Source organism: Pipra filicauda, unplaced genomic scaffold, assembly GCF_003945595.2.
Source record: "Pipra filicauda isolate LSUMZ 115617 unplaced genomic scaffold, ASM394559v2 scaffold415_size613988_pilon, whole genome shotgun sequence".
NCBI lineage: Eukaryota > Metazoa > Chordata > Aves > Passeriformes > Pipridae > Pipra > Pipra filicauda.
In genome coordinates this window covers 360,071-384,323 of record NW_024104549.1, presented here as the reverse complement: position 1 = coordinate 384,323, position 24,253 = coordinate 360,071, and the positions used below count along the sequence as shown (strand labels likewise).

The 24,253-nt window shown below is 58.4% G+C and overlaps 1 protein-coding gene across 3 annotated transcripts in view; it reads right to left on the bottom strand.

The window, feature by feature from the left end:
- The window catches only part of GSE1 (Gse1 coiled-coil protein), a 101,582-nt gene extending 81,574 nt beyond the window's left edge, over nt 1–20,008 (bottom strand). For all 3 annotated transcript variants that reach the window (XM_027737893.2, XM_039385488.1, XM_039385489.1), the window contains exon 1: nt 18,954–20,008. In XM_027737893.2, coding sequence (XP_027593694.1) covers nt 18,954–19,934 — 981 coding nt within the window. In that variant the 5' untranslated portion in view covers nt 19,935–20,008. The remainder of the gene's footprint in view (nt 1–18,953) is intronic.
- Between the last annotated feature and the right edge of the window lie 4,245 nt (nt 20,009–24,253).

Genomic DNA, 24,253 nt, shown 5'->3' with positions numbered 1-24,253 from the left:
CAGCCAAACCCCAGTGCTCCCACAAACCGGATGGGTGCTGAGCTGTGGGGACGGTTGGCCATCCCCAGGCTCTTGGAGGAGATCCCCCCCATTCCCAGCCGGTTATTGCCATCCATTAGAGATCTGAGGATCCATCAGCTGAGAGCAGACAGGTTGAGGCTGGGAGCTGCCTCCTGTGCCAGCCCAGACAGGCTCCCAGGGGACTAATACCGGCATGTAAATATTAGATACTTCTGTCTCCTCTGAGGCCAATTACACAAATCGTGGCAGCTCCCGCAGGACTCTCCGCTTCTACTTACTGTATCATCATTAACAGCTTATTAGAGAACAGCTGCTCCAAGAGGGGGAAACAAAAAAGGAGAAACCAGGAGGAGAGGCAGCAAGGAGACAGGCACGTAGGAGGACAAGGAACCATGACCTCCACCCTGCCCTGGCACCCAGGGACACCCATCCCTGCAGTGACATCAGCATACCCAGCCCTCTCTGCAATGCCAGCAGTGGGACCAGTCCAAAAACCATGTTGGGATCTGCTGTAGGCTTCCCTGGAGGTGCTGGGAAGGGGGTAGAGGGATGGTCCTTGTGGGTTTCAGACTGTGGTTTGTGACAGGAGTGAGGTGGCTGCAGGGCCTCCAGGGAAAGCAGGAGTTGGAGTGAAGCCACCAAAGCAGCCTGGCATCCCCCAACCAGGGGCATTTTGGGGCTGGGAGGTCCCTTCATGCCCAGAGGGAGGATGTTTCTTAGCCTTAGGGTGTCTGTTACCTGCCCAAGGGTAGTGAGTCCCCCCTGGGTGACAAGAGTAGACAGATCTCACATGGGGGGGTACAGGCAGGGGATGTTGAGGAGGGGGCTGGAGGCTGTGGGATCAGCCCCTGCCTGTGGCAGCGCTGTCCAGTGGATGCTCCTCCATCCCACTCCTCTGGGATGGGGGGACATGAGGTTTGGGGTAAGTCCCCTAGCACAGCACAACACAGCCTCCCCAAGGGGGGGCACATGCCCTACACCAACTACAGTAAAAGGTGCAGCTAACTGGGAGCCAGACGCTCCTCGTGCTCCTCCCAGTCCCCCAGGGTTGATAGTAGCCAGGCTGGGATGGCAGGGAGGTTTTTTGGGGACCACATCCCTCCACCCCTCCCAATCCCTCTGAGTGCAATTAGGCATCATCAATCAGCCCTGACACCATTAACAACGTCCCCTGCGGCCGCTGAGGGCAGCCGGGGTCCCCAGCGGGGTGGCCGTGGGTGCCTCTGGGGTCACCCCGGGGTGGCCGTGGGCAGGTGGCCGGGGCAGGTGGCCCTGCTGGGAGCCGTGTCCCCGGGAGGATGTCACGACATGCTTCTGGTGCGCTCTAGCGTCAGCCAGCATTAATGCATTGCTGGCACCCGGCACGAGCGGCACGGCTGGACACGCACACGCGTGGGGACGGACACCTGGACATGCATATGCACGGGGAGAGACGCTGGCACGGCCACCAGACCCCCTTGGGCAGGGGGACACAGCCACCAGCTGCACCTCACCCCAGCTCGAGTGGTTTTCTGGGCTGATGTCCCGTACTGGGGGGAGTGGGGGGCAGATGTCATATTCGGGGGGGGACAAACCACCCCACACAGGGGCAGATGCTCTGCAGAAAGGGAGGGGGAGCAGGGCTCCCCGGGGCTTTCAGGGGACGGGGAGGCTGCAGCTTCCCGTCTGATTGCTAATTATCCTCGTTATTCCGTGTCAGACACTTTATGAAGCACCGGAGTGATTTGCTCTTTCCCTGTAATTAGGCACGTCGCAATTACCATCTAATTCAAGTTCAAGCACCACGTCCTCACGACCTTCCCGGCCTCGACACGATGTCCCTGCTCGTCTCACCGGGGGACCCCCTGACCTCCCCCCCACCTTGAGCCTGGCTCTCCAGAGGGGAAGGGGGCATGGAGGAGCTGGTGGGAGGATAAGGCACAGAGCAGCCCCACAACCCCCCAGGAATCACCCTAGCTAAAGGAGATGCCAAAAAGCCCAAAGTTAGGTCTGGGGTACCCCTCCAGGAAGGTGACACTTCCCAGCTCCTGAGCATCCCCGAGCCCTTTGGATTTTGGGGTGAGGGCTGAGCCCCAGCATACAGCCAGCCCCTGTCCATGCACAGCTCCTGGCCAGCTGTCACCTCACCCCCTTTAGGGTCATTTTAGACCCACAGGACATATTTAACACATCCAGATCCCATCCTCAGTTCCCATTCCTACAAGGACAACAGCACAGGAACAACCATGTAGCTAAAAAAAACACCAAAAAAAACCCCCCTGAACCAAAAAAACCAAACGCACAAGCCTTTTTCTGGGGAGGAAATGGAAAATAGAGATCAGGAGCCCTGGGTGATTGATCAGCAGCTCTCATAGCTTCCCAGCATGACACTGGGATTTCCTCTCCCTGCCTGGCTCATGGTATTTGCTCTGGGAAGCACCACATCTCCCTTTGGAGCATCCTGAGTGAAAACAGCGCTGATGCTGCAGCGCTGGGCACTGTGCCGTGCCAGGCTCCGCCACTGCGCCCACTGGCACCAGAGCCACCACAGAAGGATGCCCCCCTCCTCCCAGCAGCTAATTAATCCTTCTGCTCAGGCAGAGCTCATTAGTGCTGGTGCAGCTCAGGGCTGCTCCGGCTGCCCAGCACAGCCGCCCTTCCCAGTGGAGAGCAAGGTCAGTGCCAGGGGCCAGCGGGCACCAGCACTGCCACCACTGTGCTCACCTTGGGCTCTGCTGCCCAGCCCCCCTTGGTGGCCTTTCCTGCAGGCTGATGGTGTTTTTCCAAGCTTAGAGCATAGGAAAAAATAGGAAAAAAAAAAGAGGGGGGGGAAAAAAGGGAGGGCGAGGGGGTAGAGAAAAGGCTCCCCCCGAGCGTGAGCGCGAGGGAGAAGCAGCCAAGGAAAGCAGAGGAGTCAGCCAAGTGCCTCTCTCCGTGGCGGCAGGGCGCGAGTGGGCCGCCCTGCAAATGTTTTGAATTTCCAAAACAGAAGGGAGAAGCCAAGAGCTGCCGAGTTCCCCCACACGCCAAGAAGGACAAAGGGCATCCCTGCGCGGTGGAGGGGTGGGCAGGCGCCCGGCGCCCCGGCTGCCACAGCTCCCCCAGGATGCGCAGTGTCAGGGGGATGTGGCACAGGGGGCCCCCTGGCTCAGCTCTAATTATATCCATGGAGAGCAAACGCGGCAGTGTCAGGGGAGGGTGGACATTGGGCACAGAGTTGGTCCCACACGGGGACGACGGGTGGCTGTGGGTGGGATGTGCACCCCCTGGGACAGCCTGGAGCAGAGCCCGGGGTGATTCAGCACGTGGCAAAGTCCCTGGCTCCCTGTCCTGGCTCAGCAGGAGCCTCCCAGCTCACAGTCTCTTGGGAAGCTACCCAGTTCAAGGGCCAAATGTGCTGGAAAAACCCCGAAGCACATTGGAGGCTCTCCTTGCTGCAGGATACTCCAACACTGATGCAAAATGACATCCCAGTGCCCACCCCAGCTGCTGGCATGGATGTGAGGATGCTGCATGGGTGGTCCAGCCCCTCTGAGTGATCCCATCCCAAGGCATGATGCCACATCCCAAAAAGTGGTGCCTGCCCCATAGGAAAGAAGGTCTGTGAGAGATGGGACAGCATCCATGGGAATCCTGGCAACACAGCTCCCATGTTGGGGGGGGACCCCATATCCCTCCCTCCCCTGCAGATTATAACCTCACACAGATTATAATCTTAAATTATAATCTCTAACAAATCCAAACCCCCATCTGCCTAATCCTGTCCCCCAGCATAAATCCCCTGCTGGGGTTTATACCCTGGATGGGGGGAGCGGGGCTGCCTGGGTGCCAACCCTGCTACTGGAGGGGGTGGGAGAAGCCACGGGGTGAGCCCCCCCAGCCATTTACCACCGGGCTGGGAGCAGGCAGGGAGACAATATCGGGACTATGCGGCCCCCTCGCCGCCAGATGTGTGTTAATAAGGCAGCTGCCCCCTAAGCTAATAAGGTCACTTACTGGCTCCAGCAAGACGAGAAAACAAGCAGGGGCTTGGCTGCGGTACAGCCTGACTTGGCACTCGCCGCACGCCGGCTTCCTGAATTCTTGCCGCTTCCAGAACAGCGCAACGGGGTGGAAAAAGCAGATATAAACCTCCCTCGCCCCCCCAAAAAACACTCCCACGGCCCACCCGCCTCCAGCATCCCCAGCACTGCCCTTCGTCACTGGGCACTGGCTCCTGCACCCTGTCGGTGGCGTGAAGACCCCTCCACTGGGTTTATTCCTTAGGGAAAACCTTGTGGAAGGGCTTGGGGCGGGGGGGGGATTCCTGCAGACTTTCCCAGCACAGCGAGCAGAGCAGCAGCCCCCCCCCGCCCCCGCTCCCTCCCTCGCCTGCCCCCGATCATGGCGCCTACAACTCCCTTTGTTTTAATATTATAAAGCGAGCCAGATGCCGGCTTTAATCCCCTCAGCTGGGGAGGATTTGCAAACACATTAGGAGGCAGAGCCGGCCCCTCCGCTCTGTGCCCCAGCCCCACAGCGGCACCGCACCCCATCTGCCGCCTCGGGAAGGGGATCCCGGCCCCTAATTGCCTTCTCATGTCCGGATTAGGAGCTGACAAGGTGTCCGACAACAGGGACACGGGCATCCCCTGCCACTTGTGGTCGGGGAGCACCAGGAGGGCCCTTCAGCTTCCCATGCAAAGAGTCTGGGGGATTTGCCTCGGGTGATGTGATGCCAGGGTGATGGAAAACATCATCAGGGTTATGGGCCCTGCAGGGCAGCGTAGATGCTTGTGGGATACAGGCAGAGGTTAGACAGGCAGCTGTCCTGGAGACAGGATGATGGATAATGTGTCTATCCCAGTGGTGTAATATCACAGCTGCCGGACCAGAGCATGAGCTGACTCTCCCGCATCCCTGGTGTACATGGGATATTTTGGGCAAAGCTCTGTGGGTCCTTCCTGCAGCATTGACAGAGGAAGGGATTTCCATCCCGACCTCCAGCGCTGCCAGCTCCCGCTCTGCTGCTGCATTCTTCCCCTGGGATTCCGTACACAAGGCTGAGATTAAACAGGTACCAGCAGGAGGAGAGAGAGGAGTTGCTCTGAAGTGTCACATCCCCCAGGAGCAGCTCCAGGTGTGCATCCCATTCAGCTGACAGCATCCAGGCCAGCTCCCCTGCACCACAATCCCAGCTCCCTCAGCACACACAGACCCTTTCCACAGTCAGGAAGGGGGACATGACCTCTGCAAAGTAGGGAGAGGCGGCTGCAGAGCCCCAGGAGCTGGATGGTGAAGGGAATGTGATGCCGGAGCAATGTTCCAACCCTGCAGCATCCCAAGAGGGGAAACAGCTGCCAGATGAGATGCCCTGTAAATCCCCTCCTCACCCGAGAGCTGCCTTGCAGCACAGCCTCGCAGCACAGCCTCACAGCTTCCCAAAGGCTGGGGGTTCCCGCCAGGCACCCAATCCAGGATGGACTTTTAGGGAGGGACCAAGCAGTCCACAATCCTGCAGGGACCAAGCACCCCACCAGGATGCTGCTCACAGGGGATCTCCACATCCTCCCCTGCCCATCCCAGTAGTGCTTGGGTGGGATGCACCATGTTAGAAACCCCCACAGGAGGTTCCTGCTCTGGTTCCCCCAAGGAAACAGCTCCAAGAACACACACGAAATCTTCCCGAGCTGCCCTAGACCCCATATTTGCACTGCAGAGGCAGCAGGGCTTTTTTTGAGGGTGGTTTTTGGTGTGTTATTTTTTTAAGACCAGGATCCCCTACATACCACTTAGCAGCCAGGAGTTCCGAGGGTGCAGAGCTCAGTACTTCAGAATGACACCTCATTTGCCAAGAAATAATCCCAAGAAGAAAAAAAAAAAGACAAAAAACCAAAAAACCAAAAAACACCAAAAACCCAGACTCAGAAGATAATTAACTCCACAAAGCAGCGACCCTGAGTAGCTCAAATCTTCGCTGTAACTTCCCTGCCTCCTCTCCAAGGGCTTATTTCTTGCTGTCTGCAACACAATGGCACCAGCACTCAGAAGCCTGGGGATTTTAATTGGGGGGAAGGGGGGGATCCCCCCAACCCTGCTGACAGATTTGCCCCCCAGCACACTTGGCTCACTGCCCCCAGCCAGGCATGGTGGGGGGCCCAGCCCCACAGGAGACCCCACGTCTCTGAGCAGGGTTGCAGTGGGGTCACTCTGTGTCCCTATGGAGGGTTGGAATAGTGATATTCAGAATGCAGAACTCTATCCTTTGGGGGATAGAGAGCAGGGGAAGGAGTTGGAGGAGGGGGGAACTGGATGCTGCTGCCTCCCCAACACCCACCAGCACCCCCTGGCAGGGAAGGAGCTGCCTTTCAGGGTCCTCCCTGCAGACAAACAGCAAGAGAAGGCAGGGCAGACAACCTGGGGGTGCAATTCAGCCTCCCATTCCCTTTCCCGCCTTTAGGACTGGCAAAAGGGATGCTCCACCAGGAGCTGGCCCAAGTGACCCTGACAGCCTCACACCCCTGCCAGCACCATCCCTGCCAGCATCACCCCTGCCCCTCACCAGGGAGGGGAATAGAAGAGAGAAGAGCTGAGAAAAAGCAGTGCAGAGCCAGCCCTTCCCGCTGCTGCTCCCCCCGGCATCCCCCTTCCCCTCCTGACCGCAAAAAGCCAACATCTCCCCTCGCCCCTCCAGCCAGGGGATGGGAATGTGGAAGCAATTGCACTTGGCAAGGCAGCAACAGTGAGTCAAAAACAGTTGTTTGGCTTGTCAGCCACCCAGGCCCTGCAGCACTCTTGTTTTCCTTTGCCTGTCTTAACCCCTTCCAGCCCTGGACACTTTTCCCAGCAGGACCTGCAGCCCCCAGCCCCACTGTGGAGAGGGGATGGGTGCTGGGGAGAAGCCTCGTCCCACCACCCAGCTGTCCCACTCCTAAAAACGGGATAACAGGCAATTGCCCAGCATGAAAACCTGCAGGGAGAGGGTGCACCAAACCTGCTGGGAAGTGCACTGGATTGGAATGGGGCAGAGGGACATCCCAAGGCCACCATGAATGTCCAGTGGTCCTGGAGCATCCCACTCACTCACTCCAGGAAAAGCAGAGAGGTCGTTGTCAATGTCACAGAGAGCATCCAAGATGCCCCTTGGCAGGGTGAGGGGACATGAATACATGTGTTGGGGACCCTCTGCCACCCCAGGGTGGTCAGACCCCTCAGGCAGTACCAGCCTGGTGGCAAGGAGCGATTTAAAGTCCCAAGCACAGCCTGCCCCATACCCTTTACAGCAGTTTAGCACATCCCAGGCTGCTTCCCACTGGCTCCTCCTGCCCCTTCCCTGCCAGCCATATGGCAGCAAGACCAGAATCACGTCCAGAGCCACCACGTGCTGCATATCAATGGCTCTTCTCCATCCACAGGTCACCCTTTGCATCCCAAGATGTGGGTCCCAGGCAGCAACGTCCCCCATCCAGCAGCATCACACACTGCTGGGACCCCAACTCCACTCAGGCTACCACCAGTTCAGGGCAGGGCGGGGGAACACCAGGACCCATCCATCCCCTCCTCACCAAGAAGAGACGGCCATGGGGGTCAGGGCATGAGTCAGAGTATCCCTCTGGGCACCCAGCTGGGACCTGCACCCCTCCATTCCCCCCAGCACTGCACCCCAAACTGCTCCCAAAGAAGACAGACATGAGGAGGGAGCCAGGAATGGGAATGTTCCCTCCCTCCACTGGGGGGACTACCTGCTGCACCCCTATAGTACAAGGGAAGCAGGTCAAGGAGATGGATGGGGAAGAGTTAAACCCTCTGGAGCGCGTGGAAGGGGAGGAAAAGTGGAGGGCAAGGCTGCACCGCCGGGGAGAGACAAAGCAAGATGCAAGAGCCAAGAGATGAAGGCGAGGATGCGATAAGAGGGGGAGCGGGGTGTGTGCGCTGGAGCGAGGGAAGGGGAGGAGGAGGAGGAGAGGTGGGTGATGACCAAAGTCATTGAACATTTTTTGGCACGCCTACCCCCGAGTATCCTGGCCGTTGGCCCAGCTCGGAGCTGAACTTAAACAAACTCCTGTTGCAGCCATCTGCTTGATTTTAAAATAAATCAAACAATCTGTTGAGCCGTGGGTGATCAAATTTCCATCTGTGCGGACGCCTGCTCGCCTCCTCGGAGCCTCCGCTTGCCTCTACCAGCCAAACACTCCTGGCAGCATGTGGCCTCCCTAATTCCTCCAGGAAAGGGAGAAACCGGACCTCCCCCCTGCACCCCGGCCCCCTCCCAGCCCTTCCCCGCCACCCTCCTAACTCAAACCAAGTGCTATTTTTACAGCCGCCCACCAAACAGAGACGTATCCCGGGTTTAAACAGGAGGAAAACAGGGCTGGAGGGAAGATCCCAAGAGGTACTGAGCTGTTCCGTTGCTGCCCACGCTGGGGGGATTCCTCATCCTGTCTCCATCCATCCCACGAGTCTGAGGGAATGGGAAGGGAAAGGGCAGCAGCTGCTGGCCCAGCACTGGTGACCGTGGAGGAGAGACCACAGATTGGACAGAAATAGCAGCTGTGAAGCCAGTGCTGCGTGGCTGTCCCCAGGACAGGGACATCAGACATGTGTCACCTCCAGGTGGCTGGGGATGCCCAGCTCACAGCCACCCTGCCCAGCCACCTCCCCCAGGCAGCCTGCTGGCCCTTGAGCCCACCCAAAATCCTGAGGGTAGCAGGGAACCCAAGGGGAGGCAGAGCTACTTGTCCCAAGGTCCCCAAAGTGCCAAAAGAGGAGTGGCATCTCCCTTCTTTACTGCCTCTTTGCATCCTGCAAGAGCCCTGTTCACCCTGGGCTGATACCTTGACACCAGCTCCGCACATGAGGACCTGTGGGGAGAGTACCACCCATGACATCCATGGCCCCAAACACCCTCTGATGGGTCAGCCCCTTCTCCAAGCCAGGGACAAACCTCTGCTGGCATCACCCAGACTTTGCCCTCCTTCCCCCAGAACCCTTCCTTCCGCTCCAAGCAGAGGACACCGGGCACAGGGCCAGCACAGCCAGAACTAGGGCAGCAAGGGGTGGGGAAACACAGCAAAAAGACTAAAAGATGAGCAAAGAGGGAGGAAGAGGGAGGAAATCGTCATGAATAAAGGAGAAGGAGCGGGGATAGGTAAAGGATGGAGCGGGGTTCAGGCTTGCTGGACCCCAGCAGCCCCAGTGGGGAAGACCAGGGTGAGAGCACAGGCTGTTCATGCACAGAGGGGAGGGAGGACATGACACAGCAGGATTTACTCCTGCTCAAGGGCTACAAATATTGGGGTGACACTTTGCCGAGAGTCCCCATGGCATGGTGGAAGCAGCAGCAAGGAAGAGGAGGTGCCCAGGGCGCCCAGCACCCACCACAGCCCTGCCAGGAGCCTGAGCCAGGGGCTGTGGAACAAACCTCACCCACACGGGATGCTGCCAAACCAAGAGCCGTCCCGGCCAGCCCGGGGCCAGGCTGGCCAAGCCACTCACTGCTGGAAATAACGGGGAGCCAGGGCGGATTTGGGAGCAGGGTGGCCCCCACCCTTCTGCCGCCTCGAATGCTTCCCAGTGCCAGCTTTTGGGAGGGAGTGCAGGCAGTGGAGGGGTTGTACAGTCCCAAGCACACTACACACAGCACCCGGGCTCCAGGATGCAGGATCGTCATGATCAGCAAGGGAAAAAACCCTGGAATAAATGATATAGCAACATGTGTGATCCCAGCAAATCCCTGTGCCACCAGGCACCCACCGTGGGAACAGTCCTAGTGGAAAAACTGCTCCTGGGGATCCACATCCTCGAGCAGCTGCTCAGGGGGTGGCTGAGCTGGGGGGGTGCCCCCCAAAAGCTGCTCATGGAGTAAAATCCAAGCACAGCCCTGACAGGATGCACAGCAGGGAGCAGGTTACACAGCACAAGCAACAGCAGGAAGGGATAAAAAAAAACCACCAAACCCCTTTTTGGAAGAGGAAAGGGCTGACAGGACCTGGCTGAGAAGCAGGAGAAAGCCCAGATTTCCCAGTTACTGTGCAGATGTTCTGGACTGAAAACAGAAGACGGCAGGAGCGAATTCATCTCCCCCTCCAGAGACGCCTCCGCCAGGGCATCTGGACTCTGTCTGCAGGCAGGAGAGCCGGCTTCCCCCTGCTTCCCAGGGAGCCCCTGCGCCGGGAATGGCCGGGACATGCCGAGCCCCCCGGGGTGCCCACCCGCACCCAAGAGCTGAGACTTCAGCAACAACCTGGCCCTGTCCCCACACCAGGTTGACCTTGGCACCGGTGCCTCCCGGGAAAACTGAAGGGCCTTGTCTTCGCCGTGTTTTCACTTCGGGATAACTCAGGCTGCCTGCCCCGAGGAGCCAGGGGGAGCGACGGGGAGAAGAAAATGCAGCTGTTTTAGCAGTGAGGACAAGGAGGGAGGCTGGGAGACATACATATAGATATATACACTTATTCCTGGCCAGGGTAATAACTGGAGTCACCAGCACTTGATCATCACTCGATGAAAAGCTTCAGAGCCAACTGAAGTCAGCCCGTTCCCAGAAACATGCTGCAAGCAGATGGAAGGTGAAGGTGGCAACTTGCTGTTTGCCCCACACCCCACACACAGGTGCTCAGCTGTCTGTGTGTCCATCCCTTCCTCCCGGGTTGGTCTGTCCCACCATGCCTGCAAACCACCGAGTGAGAGCCTGAGGCCTTGGCTCTCACCAAAATGTTCCCAGCTACAAGGAACCTGCCAGCAACTGCAGTGTCCAGCTCCCGTGGCTGCTGGTGGCCCCTCAGAGGTGCCAGATGATGCACTCCCTGTTTCCAAGAGGGCAAAGCTGGGGGGAACATTAAAACCATTTTGGAGGGTCAACTGGGAGAACTCCCCCTGCACAGGGTTGTGGCACAGCCTGGGCTGTGCCCATGACAGTAAATCCCAGTCCAAAAAGCAGCAGGTGCTGAGGACACAGCAGGTGACAGCATGACAGGACACAGCCTTGAGGGGGTCCCAGAGGGGCTGGAGGCCCTGGGAGCAGTCCAGGCTCTTGCTCTTCAGCTAAGGCAGACAGCTGCCCATCCCACAGCAGAGGGGGGGATGCTCCTGGCAGCAGGGTGACCCCCATCCCTCTCCTCCTCATTCCAGCTGGGTCTCAGCCTTGTTTCAGCTCTAAACTAGAAGCCAAAAATTCACCAGAAGGAGTTGGGAGAGCAAACCGGTTCCAGAGAGCCCTCCTGCTCTCCCCACATCCCTCACAGGGGGCTGCCAGGACCCTCCCTGTGCATTCCTGGTCAAAGCCAGCCCCAAAACCCAGCTGCTCACCCCTGCCAACACCTGGCTCTCCCAGGGTACCGAGGCAGGCAATGCCATGGCCAGGTCTGCCGGAAGCCAGCAGGAAGAGGCAGCACCAGGGCAGACAGAGATTTCCTGAGTTTGTGTGCAAGGGCTTGAATAACCCTTGGTAAATCCTGCAGAGGGTCTCTCTGCCACCGGGAATGGCCCATCCAGCACCAGTGCTTGTATGCAGCCACCAAAACACAGTGCCTTGGAAGTTCTCCTACACCTGCGGCACAACAGCGTGGACACCCCAGCCCCATTTTGCATGTGCCAATGGGATGGGATGGGATTCAATGGGATGTGATGGGATGTAAGGCAGCCTCAGACAGCCACAGTGCTTGCCCTGCCCCGGCACAGGTCAAGGCACGCTCAGCACCGGCACCTCACCACAGGCCGGCAGGTTGGAGAGGGAAAGCCAGGGCAGCTGCTGCTCCAAGCACGCCAGCTCCATGGGTAAACAGATGACTTCAGTCTCCTGAGAGCTACTAAAGCCCGGCAGCACTTGTACTAATGTGGAAGGGGGGAGGAAAATACAGAAAATAAAGAGGGAGAAACAGCATCACACTCATGCCAGGCTGCAAAGCACACCCAGGTAACTCCTCCCAGTCCAGCCAAAACTCCCTTCCAGAGCCATCCCCTTCATCCCTGCTCTGCTACTGAAGATCCAGGGGGGAAAACAAGTCACACAGCAGCCAGACCAGCTGCATAAGGCTGTTTATCCACCCATGGAACAGCTCAGCTCGCATGCGCTGGGGTAGATGGGGAGCGGAGAGAGGCTGGCACAGCCACCTTGGAGCAGCTGCTCGCCCGGCAGTGGGAGCAAACCACGACCTGCCCACAGCAGCCCAGGCTGGCACCAGGGCTCCAGCACCCTCCACATGGCTCAGAGAGGGGAACCAGGCTCCGACGGCCGGGAGCAATGCCTTTGGCAAAGGAGCAGCACCGCATCCCCAAAAGCCCGGCTGGCACGCGCTGCTCCGCAGCACCGGCTCTGCGAGGAGCCAAGGCACGCTCGAGGCACTGCTGCCACCCGCCTTGGCCATGGGGGACCCAGGGCCGTCACAGCCCTGGGACGGGGCCCGGGAGGATCACGCCGCTGGAAGGTCTCCCATCTCCAGCTGCTCACAGCGGAAGAGAGCCCGGAGTGGCTGGGAGCTTGCCACCAGGTTCCAGGGGCTCCCTCCCCAGCTCCCATGCATGCTCCTGCCCCACCACCTTCCTGGATTTTCCCCAAGTTCCCATCCTGGCAGTCTCCAAGAAGGGCAGCATCCCCTCAACAGAGGGACATTTCCAAGCCATCTCTTCAAGCCCAGTGTGCCAGCATGTGGCACAGGCCTTTTGCTGCAGGGAGGAAGGGCAACATCTGGCCAGATGCTGCCCAGCAGCACAGTGGGAGCTGTCTGGCCGATGGCCCACCTTGGGAAGCCGGGGATGCTCAAGGAGCACCCTGCTCCAAGCAGCACATGTCAAAGGTGCTGGCAGGGAGCAAACAGAGCACTCCCCACCCCAAAAATCAGCACAGGAACAGACTGAGGGCACAGCAGGCACCCACCACAGCCAGCAAGGTACAAACAGGCTCCTGGCTAACCAGCTGTGCCCTGTGCCCAGGAGGTTCCCAAAACATCACGAGTCCCAAAAATGTGCTCAGGAGATGGAGATGGCTCCCTGGCACCAACTTAGCCCCTGAGGACAATGACAGGGAGTGTCAGCACAGGACCCAACTGGCATGTTGGGGGGGCACAGGAGGGCAAAAAGCCAACTCCTGCCATCACTGATGTAGCTGGAAAACCAGGCACCCACGCTGCTGCGCAGGGAAGTCCCTTCTCACTGGGAAGCAGCCAAAGAGCATCCCAGGCTGCCCTCTGCGACCGTGCTTCCCGGATGGCTGAGAAAGGCCAAGTGTCTGGACAAAACATCTGTCAGGCCGCAACAGCCAGAGCCGTCTGTCTGTCCCTCTACCCCATCTCCCAATTTGGCCACAACTCCAGAGGCTGCTGCAGATGCTTCAGCAGTTGTAAAAGCATTTTCACTGCATGGGATGAGAGTGGAGCTGGTCCCTCTCCCGAGGGGACCACGGGGGATATTTCAAGGGGTGCAGCACAGTTTCAGGCCAGTATTTTTGGCAGAAGCAAGGCAGTGCTCGAGCTGCCAGTCCTGTGCTGCTGCTTTTGGGAAAGGTAGGGAGAAGGCAAGGAGCAGGGAGGGGAGGGTGAAAAAAAAATATATAGCAGCCAGCTGGTGAGCTGTGGAGTCAGCACAAGGTCTGGAGGACACGGCGCTGGCAGCAGCATGGGAGCCCTGGTATTTTGGACAGCTGGTACAGCAAGGTCAGCCCGGCCAAAGCAAAGACCCCTGTGCTGTTCTTCCTGCTGTGGCTGAAGGACACACACTCCTGGCTGGAAATCCCAGGGGGAGAGCCACCACCCCTTGGGGTGACTCTGAAACAAGCTAAGTGGCGGGTGAGGATGAGGAGGGACAGACGGGTGCGAGTTCCCAGCCCGGCTGGGTACATACCAAACCAGCCCTGACCTCATCGGCAGGAAAAAGCACGCGGCACATTTTCCCCGTGTTGTTTCTTTGTTTGCCATCTGAGAACACGATCCCGCAGGAGGCCGTGCCCCGAGACATGAAGTCATATCACGATTATATTGCCACCTCCGTACCGGGATTGAGATCTCATCCCAAAATGCCAGACTGGATCGGTGTTGGCCACAGCAGCAGAGCAGAGGAAGCTGCTTTGCTGAAAGGCAACGTGGGCCTCACTGAAAACATCTTTACATGGACACATGCTGCAAACAAAAAGGTTTATCCCAATAAAGTTGGCTTAAAACACCTTGGCCTGATTTTGCTCTGTATCTAGCGATGGCAAAAATTGGCACAAACACAGGTATAACCACCAAAGCCAACCCTAGCTGGAAGCCAAAGGGCAGAGATGAGTGAGACGAACTCTGCTCCTTCTTTACATTTAAGGATGAGCAGAAGCCTGTGCCACCCCTTTGGAGCCCACACACGAAGCCTGGGATGGGGACACACAGAGGTACCACCAGCTTGGCCAAAAAAGTGCAACCACCCGAAACACTGCCAGTAGCCAGAATGATTTTGGTTTCCTTCAAAATTCATAAAAGATGCAAAGAAAGCAGAGGTGGTGCCTGCCTGGCCATGACCTGGGACCCTTCCTTCACAGGTCTCATTTTTCACACTGAGGTACACCCAAATATCTGGGAATTTGGCCCACTGGAATGCAGGAGGAGGGTAAGGCATCACCCTCCACCTCCTGGGTTTACTTTTCTGGCATCCAGGAGCTTTAGCTGCTGCTCAGCATCAGTAGGACAAGGTTTAGTTGAGAACACAAAAACTCTTTGATGTTTGCCCAAAACCTTTTTCAAAAGCCAAAAGGAAAATGCCCACCAACAGCTGTCAGCTCAAAGTAATGATTTGGAAATGCAGCGTGACCTTTGGAGGTTAGAACCTGCAAGAGGGGTGAAATGCCCAGCTGAGCCAACAGCACCACTGCTGATTAGTAAATACAGTGAACTCGGCCTCAGGATCTGACTGTGCCCTGTCAGGCACAGCACCACACAACCAGACCAAGATGTCCTCTGCAAAGTGAGAACAGGACATGGAAAACACTAGGTGATTCTCAGAAACCAGCCTGGGGACAAGGCTGGGGAGAGGCAGCGAGCTCCAGGTGCTCCCAAGGAGCAGGATGGCAGCACCTGTATGACATCATGGAGCACCAAAGCAAACTTGAATACAGAATCACAGAATCATTTAGGCTGGAAAAGCTCTCCATGATCAAGCCCAACCATTCCCCCAGCACTGCCAAGGCCACCACTAAACCATGTTCCCAAGTGCCACATCTACACAGCTTTTAAATCCCTCCAGGGATGGTGACCCCACCACTGCCCCGGGCAGCTGTGCCAGGGCTGGTCAACCCTTTTGGTGAAGGAATTTTCGCTAATACCTAATCTTAATCTGCCCCTGCACAGCTCGAGGCTGTTTCCCCTTGTCAGGTCACTTGTTCCCTGGGAGCAGAGCCCAATCCCCACCTGGCTCCACTCTGCTGTCAGGGAGTTGCAGAGAGCAATAAAGTCCCCCCTGAGCCTCCTTTTCTCCAGGCTGAGCCCCCCCAGCAGCTCCTTACTACACTTGTGCTCCAGACCCTTTCCTAGCTCTGTTGCCCCAGTACTGAGCCCTGGGGACACCACTGGTAACCAGACACCGACTGGATATGTCTCCATTCACCACCACTCTCTGGGCCCAGGCAGATTTTTACCCAGTGAACACAAACCCATCCAAGCCACAAACAGCTAGTTTCTCCAGAAGAATGCTCTGTAAAATGCTGCCAAAGTCTTTGCTAAAGTCCATAAAGAAAACATCCCCAGCCTTCCCCTCATCCACTACATGTGTCACCTTGTCATGGGAGACCAGGCTGGTCAAGCAGGATGTGCCATTCATGAACCCATGTTGGCTGGGCCTGATCACTTGGTTGTCCTGAGCAGCTTTGCTCTAATTATGGTGGGATTTGAGAGCTTTCCAGAAAACCTGAAACTATTTCCAGAAAGTTGTCTTCAGGGGGGAACAAATCACCAAACCAAGGGGACTCACTTTTACAGGTACGTAACTGCAGGGAGAGTGGTGGCAGGTGAAGATGGGAAGAGTCAGAAAGGCAGGGGAAGCTTTTCCGGGGGAACACAGGACACCAAAAATGTTAGACTGGTAGAGGAGAAGCAGCCCTTGAGCTTTGCCCCTCCAGAGAGGGCAGGGAGGCTGGAGGGTGGCTTCAGAGGTGGCTTCAGCAGGCACAGCCAGCCAGATCTACACACTGTCCTCTTGCAAGGGGCATAGCTGGAAAGAAGACGCATTCTCACAGCACACATCTGGACACCTCAGAGGGGACCAAGGGTAACAAACCAAGGGATGCCCATCCCGAGTACCCCTTCCCCACTCAGCATTGCCATTTTTTCTTGGGAGGAGAACCCAAACCCACCCTACACATGCCAGCAACAGCAGGGTTCTGCAGCAGCCCCTCTGCAGGAAGAGCTCCAGGAGACCCTCGTGCAGCAGGTAGGACCACAGGCACCATCGCACCTTCACACAGCACCATCTGTCCCACTGCTCCCCACCACCAAACCAGAACAGAGACACTACCCACCCAAAATATCAGTGTCTCCACCCTCCTGACGAGCCTCAGATGTGGAGGTCCATCATCATCACCTCCACGCTGTTACAGAGATGACCTAAGCCTCATCCTGTTCTTTCTGCCCTGCTAAGAGAGAGGGATGTGTAGATGTCTGGTAGCTTTTGGAGTATTTACCTCAAACTTCGAGCCATCTATGTTGACCAGATGCAGGCAGGACAGCAGCAAACCACAGCTCTGCATGCAGGGCTGTGTGAAAAAGCACATGCAGTCAAAAACTGAAATTTCAGAGCTGCAAAGAGGAATGGGGAGACAGTTTTAACTACTCAGGCTCATTCCCTCCTGCCTGGTCCCAATGGAATGGGGATCTGGGCGTCACGCAAGAGTGAAAGGCTCGTCTGGGGTGACTTTCAGCAGCAAGTGTGGCTGAACAAGGGTACAGCTAAATTAGCCAAGTGCCCTACCCAAGCATTAAGCCATGTTTTAAATAACATTGACATCTGTGAGGTCTCAGCCTGTTGGGAAGCATGTGGAGGCAGGGAGGGAAAAGGTGACAGGGCCTTCTGGCCAGCCAGAGTCCCCACCAGGACACAGCAGAGCCTGGCTGTGTCATCCCCAGGCAGCTCTGCTGTGCCTCCTGCCACTCTGCCCCTTGCAGCAGCCCCTTAATTTGCTCATTAGCAAATTCACAGGAACAAGAGAAAGGAACTGAATAGTGTCCCTTTCCCTGGACACACTCTGTGTCCTCATGGGAGTTTGGGATTGGGGCCAGCAGGGACAAGGACTAGCATGTCTGAGAAATGCCAGGTTCTGGGCAGGTCACTAAGGAACCCCACGGGAAGCATCTAGAGCACCCACCACCAGTATCCACGCTGGGACAGAACTGCTGTCCATAATGCCCTCATGAGCAGCCTGGGGACATTATGGGGCAGAGACATGGAACACCAGCTGGGGACATGTGTATGATGTGGGGACAGCCCCCCTCACCAGCTGCACCCACACGGGCTGTGTTGGGGCAGCACCCCAACATCACCCCCAGGACAGCACCACGGGATCCTCACCTGACTCCCGACACCCTCCACAGCCATCAGCCACCTCCACTGGCCAAGGCCTCCAGCACCAGACCAGGGGACTGACAGACAGGCACACGGGCACCGTGACTACATGGGCATTGCAACCCACCCAGCAACTGTGAAAATAAACCATCTGCATCCACAAATGTCCAGAAATTATGCAGGGACCATCCGGCTCAGGCCGATGGAGCCTGGGGGAAACCACCCAAAAGCAACAGCTTCCAGAGGATTCCCATCATCGGTGCCAACCCAACCTCCCGTGCCATCCTGGCACTCTCCAGGTGCGTGCAGCTCCTGCCTGGTGGCTTTCCAAGCAGTGTCCCCCCAAGCTTAGGAGCCAGCACAGCTGAATGGAAAATTATATTTGTAAGCAGCCAAGGGAGAGCGACCCGAGAGAAAAGGAGCGCTGTCTCGGAAGGGCTGGTTTACATTTCTAAAGAAAATGCCAGCGCCTTGGAGAGCCGCAGGGTTCTGGCTACGGATGGAGCAGGGAGGCTTTGAAAATGGCCTCAGGGATTTAGGATGCTGGCATTTCGGGGAGCCCAGTCTAGGGCCTGATTTGCAGATACAGAACAGTGGCTCTGGAGAGCTCCTGCAAGCTGGAAATTCGGCGGTAAAAGCTGTTATTTCCCCATCCCATGGGAAAGACAAGCTTGGGAGTAATAAACTTTTGCTCTGCCAAGTCCTTTCTAGGTGATGCCCCCAAAGCACCCTGTGTAACCCCGACGCAAGGCACAAAAAAGAGCAACTGCAGAAACTGGCAGCACCAGTTTCCAGTGATGACACCTGTGACACCCTTGAGGGCTGCAGGGATTTTGGGGGGCACAGGGAAACACTGCCTGGGGTTCCCTTGCTACAGGATAACCAGAGCAGCACATGTGGGAGGGCACACAGCCCTGTGCCCACACATCAGCCCCCCAGCTGTGGGAATGGCTGGGGTTTCTCCAAGGGAAACCCTTTGATTAAGGCACCTTGTAAAACTGGACATGTCTTGGGAAGTTTCCTACAGAGGCCATGAGCTCCTTCAAGCTTCCCAAGGATGGTTCTGCAGAGGGCAGGTCAGGCAGCCCTCCTGCCCCTCTGGCACCTCTAAGCACCCTTGATGGCAAGCAGGACAGGACTGGGATTTCCTCTTTTCTGGCTCCCACCTCCCTCGTGGCAGGGCTGTGAGTGAGTGGGTGCCAATAACACGCATACACACTTCTTGAACAAGACAGGTCTTGGCTCTTCCCACCTCCTGGAAGGATTTTTACCTGTTCCTTCACAGCTTGACAGCTCCAAAAGTTCATTGCTAAAGGCACCCCATCCATTAGTGTTCACCCTCAGGGACCAGACCCAAAAGAAGAGCATCCATCTATGTCACCGCTCCAACTCCTCCTTGGTTCCAGAGGTGGGAAGTGCTGGGAAAACAGGGATGGGGTCTGGGCCAACTGCCTTACCTTGGGGAGGAGAGCTGGGGGTGCCACTGCCAGCAGCTCTGGCGGGGTCATGCTCCTGCCAGCCAGGACCACAGCACCGCACTCGGCACAAGCGCCGATGGTCAGCTGCTTCCCATCATCCACCAGCAGGCTGTTGGCCACGCGGAGGGTGTAGAGGAAGACGGGAAGTCTGGCCACTTGAACCGCTTTTAATCCAAGGCATCTCTTCTTCTCCTGCCGGCAGAAGAAGCAGACGAAGGTCTCCACTTTGTACTGCCGGGACCAGGCGCTGCTGGGGTGGTGGGAGTTCCTGCCCTCGTGCTGCAGCCACTGTCCCAGCAGGTCGTGGTAGCACAGGACGCAAGTGGCCACCAGTCCCGTCGAGTCGGCCGGTCTGGCCCGTGGGGCGGGTGGGTAGACTGTCAAGAAGGGGAAAAAGGGTTCCTTCTCCCCAAATCGTCCCGGAGGGTTGACATTGAGCTGGAACTCTTTGCCAGCTCCCAGCTCAGCCCCACAGATGTAGCAGATGGAGGTGGGACCAGGCTTGATGACAGCAGGGTGGCCAGTCAGGTCACCAGCAGAGAAGACCTGGTGGTACCTCCCCAGGAAGCTCTGCACCGAGGAGATGAGCTCCTCATTGTGACAGGCCCTGTACATGGCCCACAGGTCCTGCAGCACCCCGAAACACTTGCGGCAGCTGCTGACCTCCCAGTGCTTGTTCAGCCCCTTGGCACCGGGCGGGCAGGGCAGGAGGCTGAGGAAGGGGAAATGCATGGTGCTCTTGGCATTGCCATTGGTGATTTTGGCAGCCACCGGCCTCGCCTCCTTGCCGCACTCCTCCCCGCACAGGTAGCAAGCCTCAGGCACCGGTGGGATGCCCGTCCCGTCCTCCTTCATCCCTCGCTGGCCCTTGGCAGGCATGGCCCCGGCGCTCAGGGGCACCACGTAGAGCCGCTGCAGCACGGGCACGTTGGCCAGCTCGAAGCTTTGCCACTGCTGCATGAGGGAGGCAAAGCAGCAGGGACACACCAGGGTGCTGCCGGTGGGAGAGAGGGGCTGGGCACCCGGTGGGGGGTTGTGCAGCCAGAGGAAGGGGAAGAAGGGTCCCGGCGAGGTCTTCTCCTGCTTCTGCACGTGGACGCGGTGCTGGGCGCTGGGTGCCAAGGGGCTGCCGCAGATGTAGCAGGCGGTGCCCGGTGCCCAAGTGGGCCTCTCGCTGCCTTCCTCCTCCTCCTCCTCCTCGCTGGTGATGTTGATCTCGCTGTCCGAGGAGCAGCACGGGGGCCCCCGCTCGCCCCCCGCCGCCGCCGGGGGGGCCCGCGCCGCGCCGCCCGCCCCCTCGGGCTCCGAGAGGGGCTCGGCGTCGGAGAGCTCGGAGAGCTCGGAGCCGGCTGCCGGCCCTTCCTCCTCCTCCTCCTCTTCCTCCTCCTCCTCCTCCTGGTGGCCGGCGGCGCGGCGCGGCGGCGCGGCGGGGTCCCAGCCCGTGGCCCCCCGCCGCAGCCCGGCTCCCCCCGCCGCCGCCGCCGCCTCGCACTGATGGGGCCGCTTGAGCCAGTACATGCGCTTCTCCACCGGCGTGCGGCTGCGCTCGAAGGAGTCCCACTGCTCGCCCAGGAAGCAGCGGCAGACAGCGCAGACCAGGGCGCAGCCCTCCGCCGAGACGGCGCGGGCGCCGGGCGCCGGCTCCTGGTGCTGCAGGAAGGGGAAGAAGGGCCGGTGGTCGCGGGGGGGTCGCACTTGAAGCTTGAGCTCTTTGCCGCGGCTGATGCCGCCGCCGCAGATGAAGCAGCAGAGCGGGGGCGCCGGGGGTTGCGGAGCCCCGGGGCCGCCCCCACCCGCCGCCGCCGCCGCCTCGCCGGCCGCCAGCGCGGCCATCAGCCGCTGCTTGCGGGAGAGCGGCGCCGCCGCTGCCCCCGGCCCCGCCGCCGCCCCCGGCCCCGCCGCGCTCATCGCCGCCCCCGGCTCATCCCGCGGCTCCGCCGGACACGCAGGCTCGGGGGGCGGGTTTGCGGAGCGCTCCCCCCCCCACCACACACCCTCCGCCCGCCTCCTCCCGCCGGGGGAAGGCAGCGAGAAAGGAAAAAAAAAAATAAAAATAAAACAACACACACACACAAAAAAAATTCCCAACAGCAACAAAATATCCCCGCACGGCAACAAAAATAAACCCGGGATAAAAGTTCGGTGCGAAAGTTTGGGTCCCGCCGGCGGCGCGGAGGAAGGGCGGCTGCCGGCCGCCTCCCGGCCCCGGCGCCCCCGGCCCGGCTCCTCCCCGGCCCCCCCGCCGCGACCTGCCCGCCCGGGGGGGCCCGGGGGGAGGAACGAGCCGCTGCCGCCCCCCCTGCCCGCCCGGGGGAGCTCGGGGGGAGGAACGAGCCGCTGCCGCCCCCCCGCCCGCCAGCCGCCAGCCCGGCGCGGAGCGAGGGGACCCCACGGGGGAGGGACGTGGGGATTTACAAACCCACCCCACCGAGGGGGTTTATAACCGGCCCCACGCGGGGCGGCCCGCACGCATTGTCCCCTCTGCGTCCATCACCGATGTTCCACCCGCGACCCCCTCCCCACGCCATGGCGTTTTGTGCAGCTCCTACTGCCCAAAGCAGCGTGGAAAGGCACTATATCCAGCTTCACGCGGGCAGGACGGATCCCACTGAAAGCACCAGCCCTTTCCTGCCCTTTCCAGCCATTAACTCAGTGTCCCGACCACCCCAGTAATTTATTTCCCATTTTAAAACTCCTGCCACTGTTCCAGTTCAATACCAGATTCTATTTCCCGCTCGGTCCTAAAATGCTGCATCGCTTTGCCACTCACTGGTAAATAGCTGATGTGTTCCCAGCCGGAGCTGGCGGCGTTTCAGCGGCGCATGCAATAATCCCGGTATATCCTTACCTGCCTCGCAGCCTGCGATAAGATTTAATGCTTGTAAAGCACTTTGCTGTCCTTGGACAATAGGCACCGCGGAAGCGCAAACTGTACCCAGGGCCAGCCACAATTAAACCTGACTTATTAACCACCCGAGCAGCTAGTCAGCATGCCCACCAGCTCGGCACAGCTCTCCCGATTAAATAAATATATTAGGAGCTGTAGGAATATTTTTCAAGCAGTCATTTTAGGAGGAAGCCTGCTCCCAGCAGTACTGTTGAGTTTGAGTTCATGGCAAGTCACTGCACAATCCCTGGTGCTGTCCTTGCAAATCCCTGAGCTTGCAGGGTGCAGGAACAAACCCAAAGAGGCAAGGTCAGTGGTTGGACAGGACACAGGGATAGAGGGATAGGAGGGACAGCGGGATGAACGCCTTGAACCAAACGCCAACACACCCAGATGATGTGGAAAAGCCACATTGTCCCCGCTCCTCATGCTCTTGGTGTGGGCACAATCCTCAGGGCACCCCGTCTGCATCCTCCTTGGATTGACCAACTCTCCATGTCACCTCCCACCTGGATTGCGGGTGACGGCATCCGGCGCTCCCCAGCAACTGGCTGTGAGATCAAACAGATTGTGTGACATCAGCTGGAGCGGGGCAGGGGCAGGAGGGCTCTTCAGGGACCCGGATCCAGTTTCCACGCAGATGGCTCCAGCAGTAAAGAAGCAGGGGGTGGGAGGTGACACACAAAGCGGGAACACGATACCTTGGGAGAACTGGCTCTATGGGGCTTTTTCAGGGGTTTCCAGAAGACAGCAAGGCCTCGTTATATTTTATTTATTTATAGGGCTGATGTGGTGGCTGCTCTATGCACTGAGGGCACTGGGAACGCCACGGCATCAGGATGGACATGACTCAGATGTTCTTTAAAGGTTCACATGGCCTCTCAGTGTCACCCTTTACCCCTGATGGCAAGGGGCCACTGGGCAGAATGGGGTCCCTGACCCCAGGCGGCAGCACCGGATCTGGAAATGCTTCACCCTGGTTGCCCAGCCAGAGCTCCCAGGGGAGCCTCAGCCACCGGCTCAGCTCACCCTTCGAGCGCAGCCAACAGATGCTCTCCCGCCTGCTCCGCAGATGGGCGAGAAAACAACGCGCTGCATTCAAGGTCCAGGGCTCAGCAGGGCCAGACCCCCCTCCCCACCCTGCCCCAAAACACCAACCTTCCGTGCCTCTCTCCAGAGGCGCCACAAGCCCTTGGCTCCCCCCGCGCCCCACCGGGACACAGCCTCTGAGCAGCTTCCCGGGCCTTGGCTGCGCCCGGACAGAGCAGCTCATTTATCATCCTGTGCTGCCCCGGCCCTGCGGTTGCTGTTTGCAGCAGAGAAGCTGGGAGGGAGAGAAAATTTCTCAAGTCGGCCCCGGCAAGAACTGAAAACATATGCCCTGGCGGCAAACGCGTCCCCCGGGGCGTGCGGGGATCAAGGCGAGCCTAGCGCAGGATTTTCCACCGCGGCTCCCGCCGGCACGCAGCCCTCCTGCCAGAGCCGGCATTTTAAAGCGACCCGAGGGCTGGGGTTGGTGACAGCCAGGTCCACTCCCCCGAGCCCGGTACTGTGGGGATAGCGGGATGCAATGCAGCTGGAGCGGGATGCAGTGCAGGGTGGCTCCTCGCTCACATTGGACGGGTGCAGTCCAGTGTCAGGAGGCAAATATCCTACTGCACCCACCTTAGACCTCCTTGTGATGAAGAGATGTCCCCTTGCACGAAGACAAGCCCCAGGGACAGATGTCCCTTACAGGGTTAGGGACAGATTGTGTCAGAACTCAGCACAAATTGTTCAATGTGCTGTACAAACAGCCTTGAGTGGCCGCGTGGCGCGGCTCCCCCAGCTTGGATCGGGCAGGGATTCAGCATGGATGCAAGAGTAACCTGCCCAGTGCTGGGGCCATCCCCATACTCATCTTTATTTGCATCCCCATCCTCAGTCTCATTCCTGTTCCCATCCTTATCTCCATCCCCATTCCTGCCTCCATTCCTCTGCCCATTCCCATTGCCACCCCCATTCTTACCTTTATCCTCATCCCCATTTCTGTCTCCATCCCCATCTCCATCCACATGCTTATCCTTATCATCCCCGTTCCTGTTTCTCTTCCTGTTTCCATGCCCATCCCCACTGCCATCCTTATCCTTTATCCTTATCCTCATCCTCATCCCCCTTCCTTTCTCCATTCCTGTCCCCATTTTCATCCTTATTCTGACCCTCATTCCCATCTCCATCTGTATCCTCATCCCCATTTCTATCCCAATCCCTATCCCCATCATCATCCTTAACTCCATCCCCATTCTCACCCCATGGTCATCCCCATTTTCATTCCTGTCTCCATCCCCATCCCAAACCCCATCTCTGTCCCTATCCCTATCCCTATCCCTATCCTTATCCCTATCCTTATACT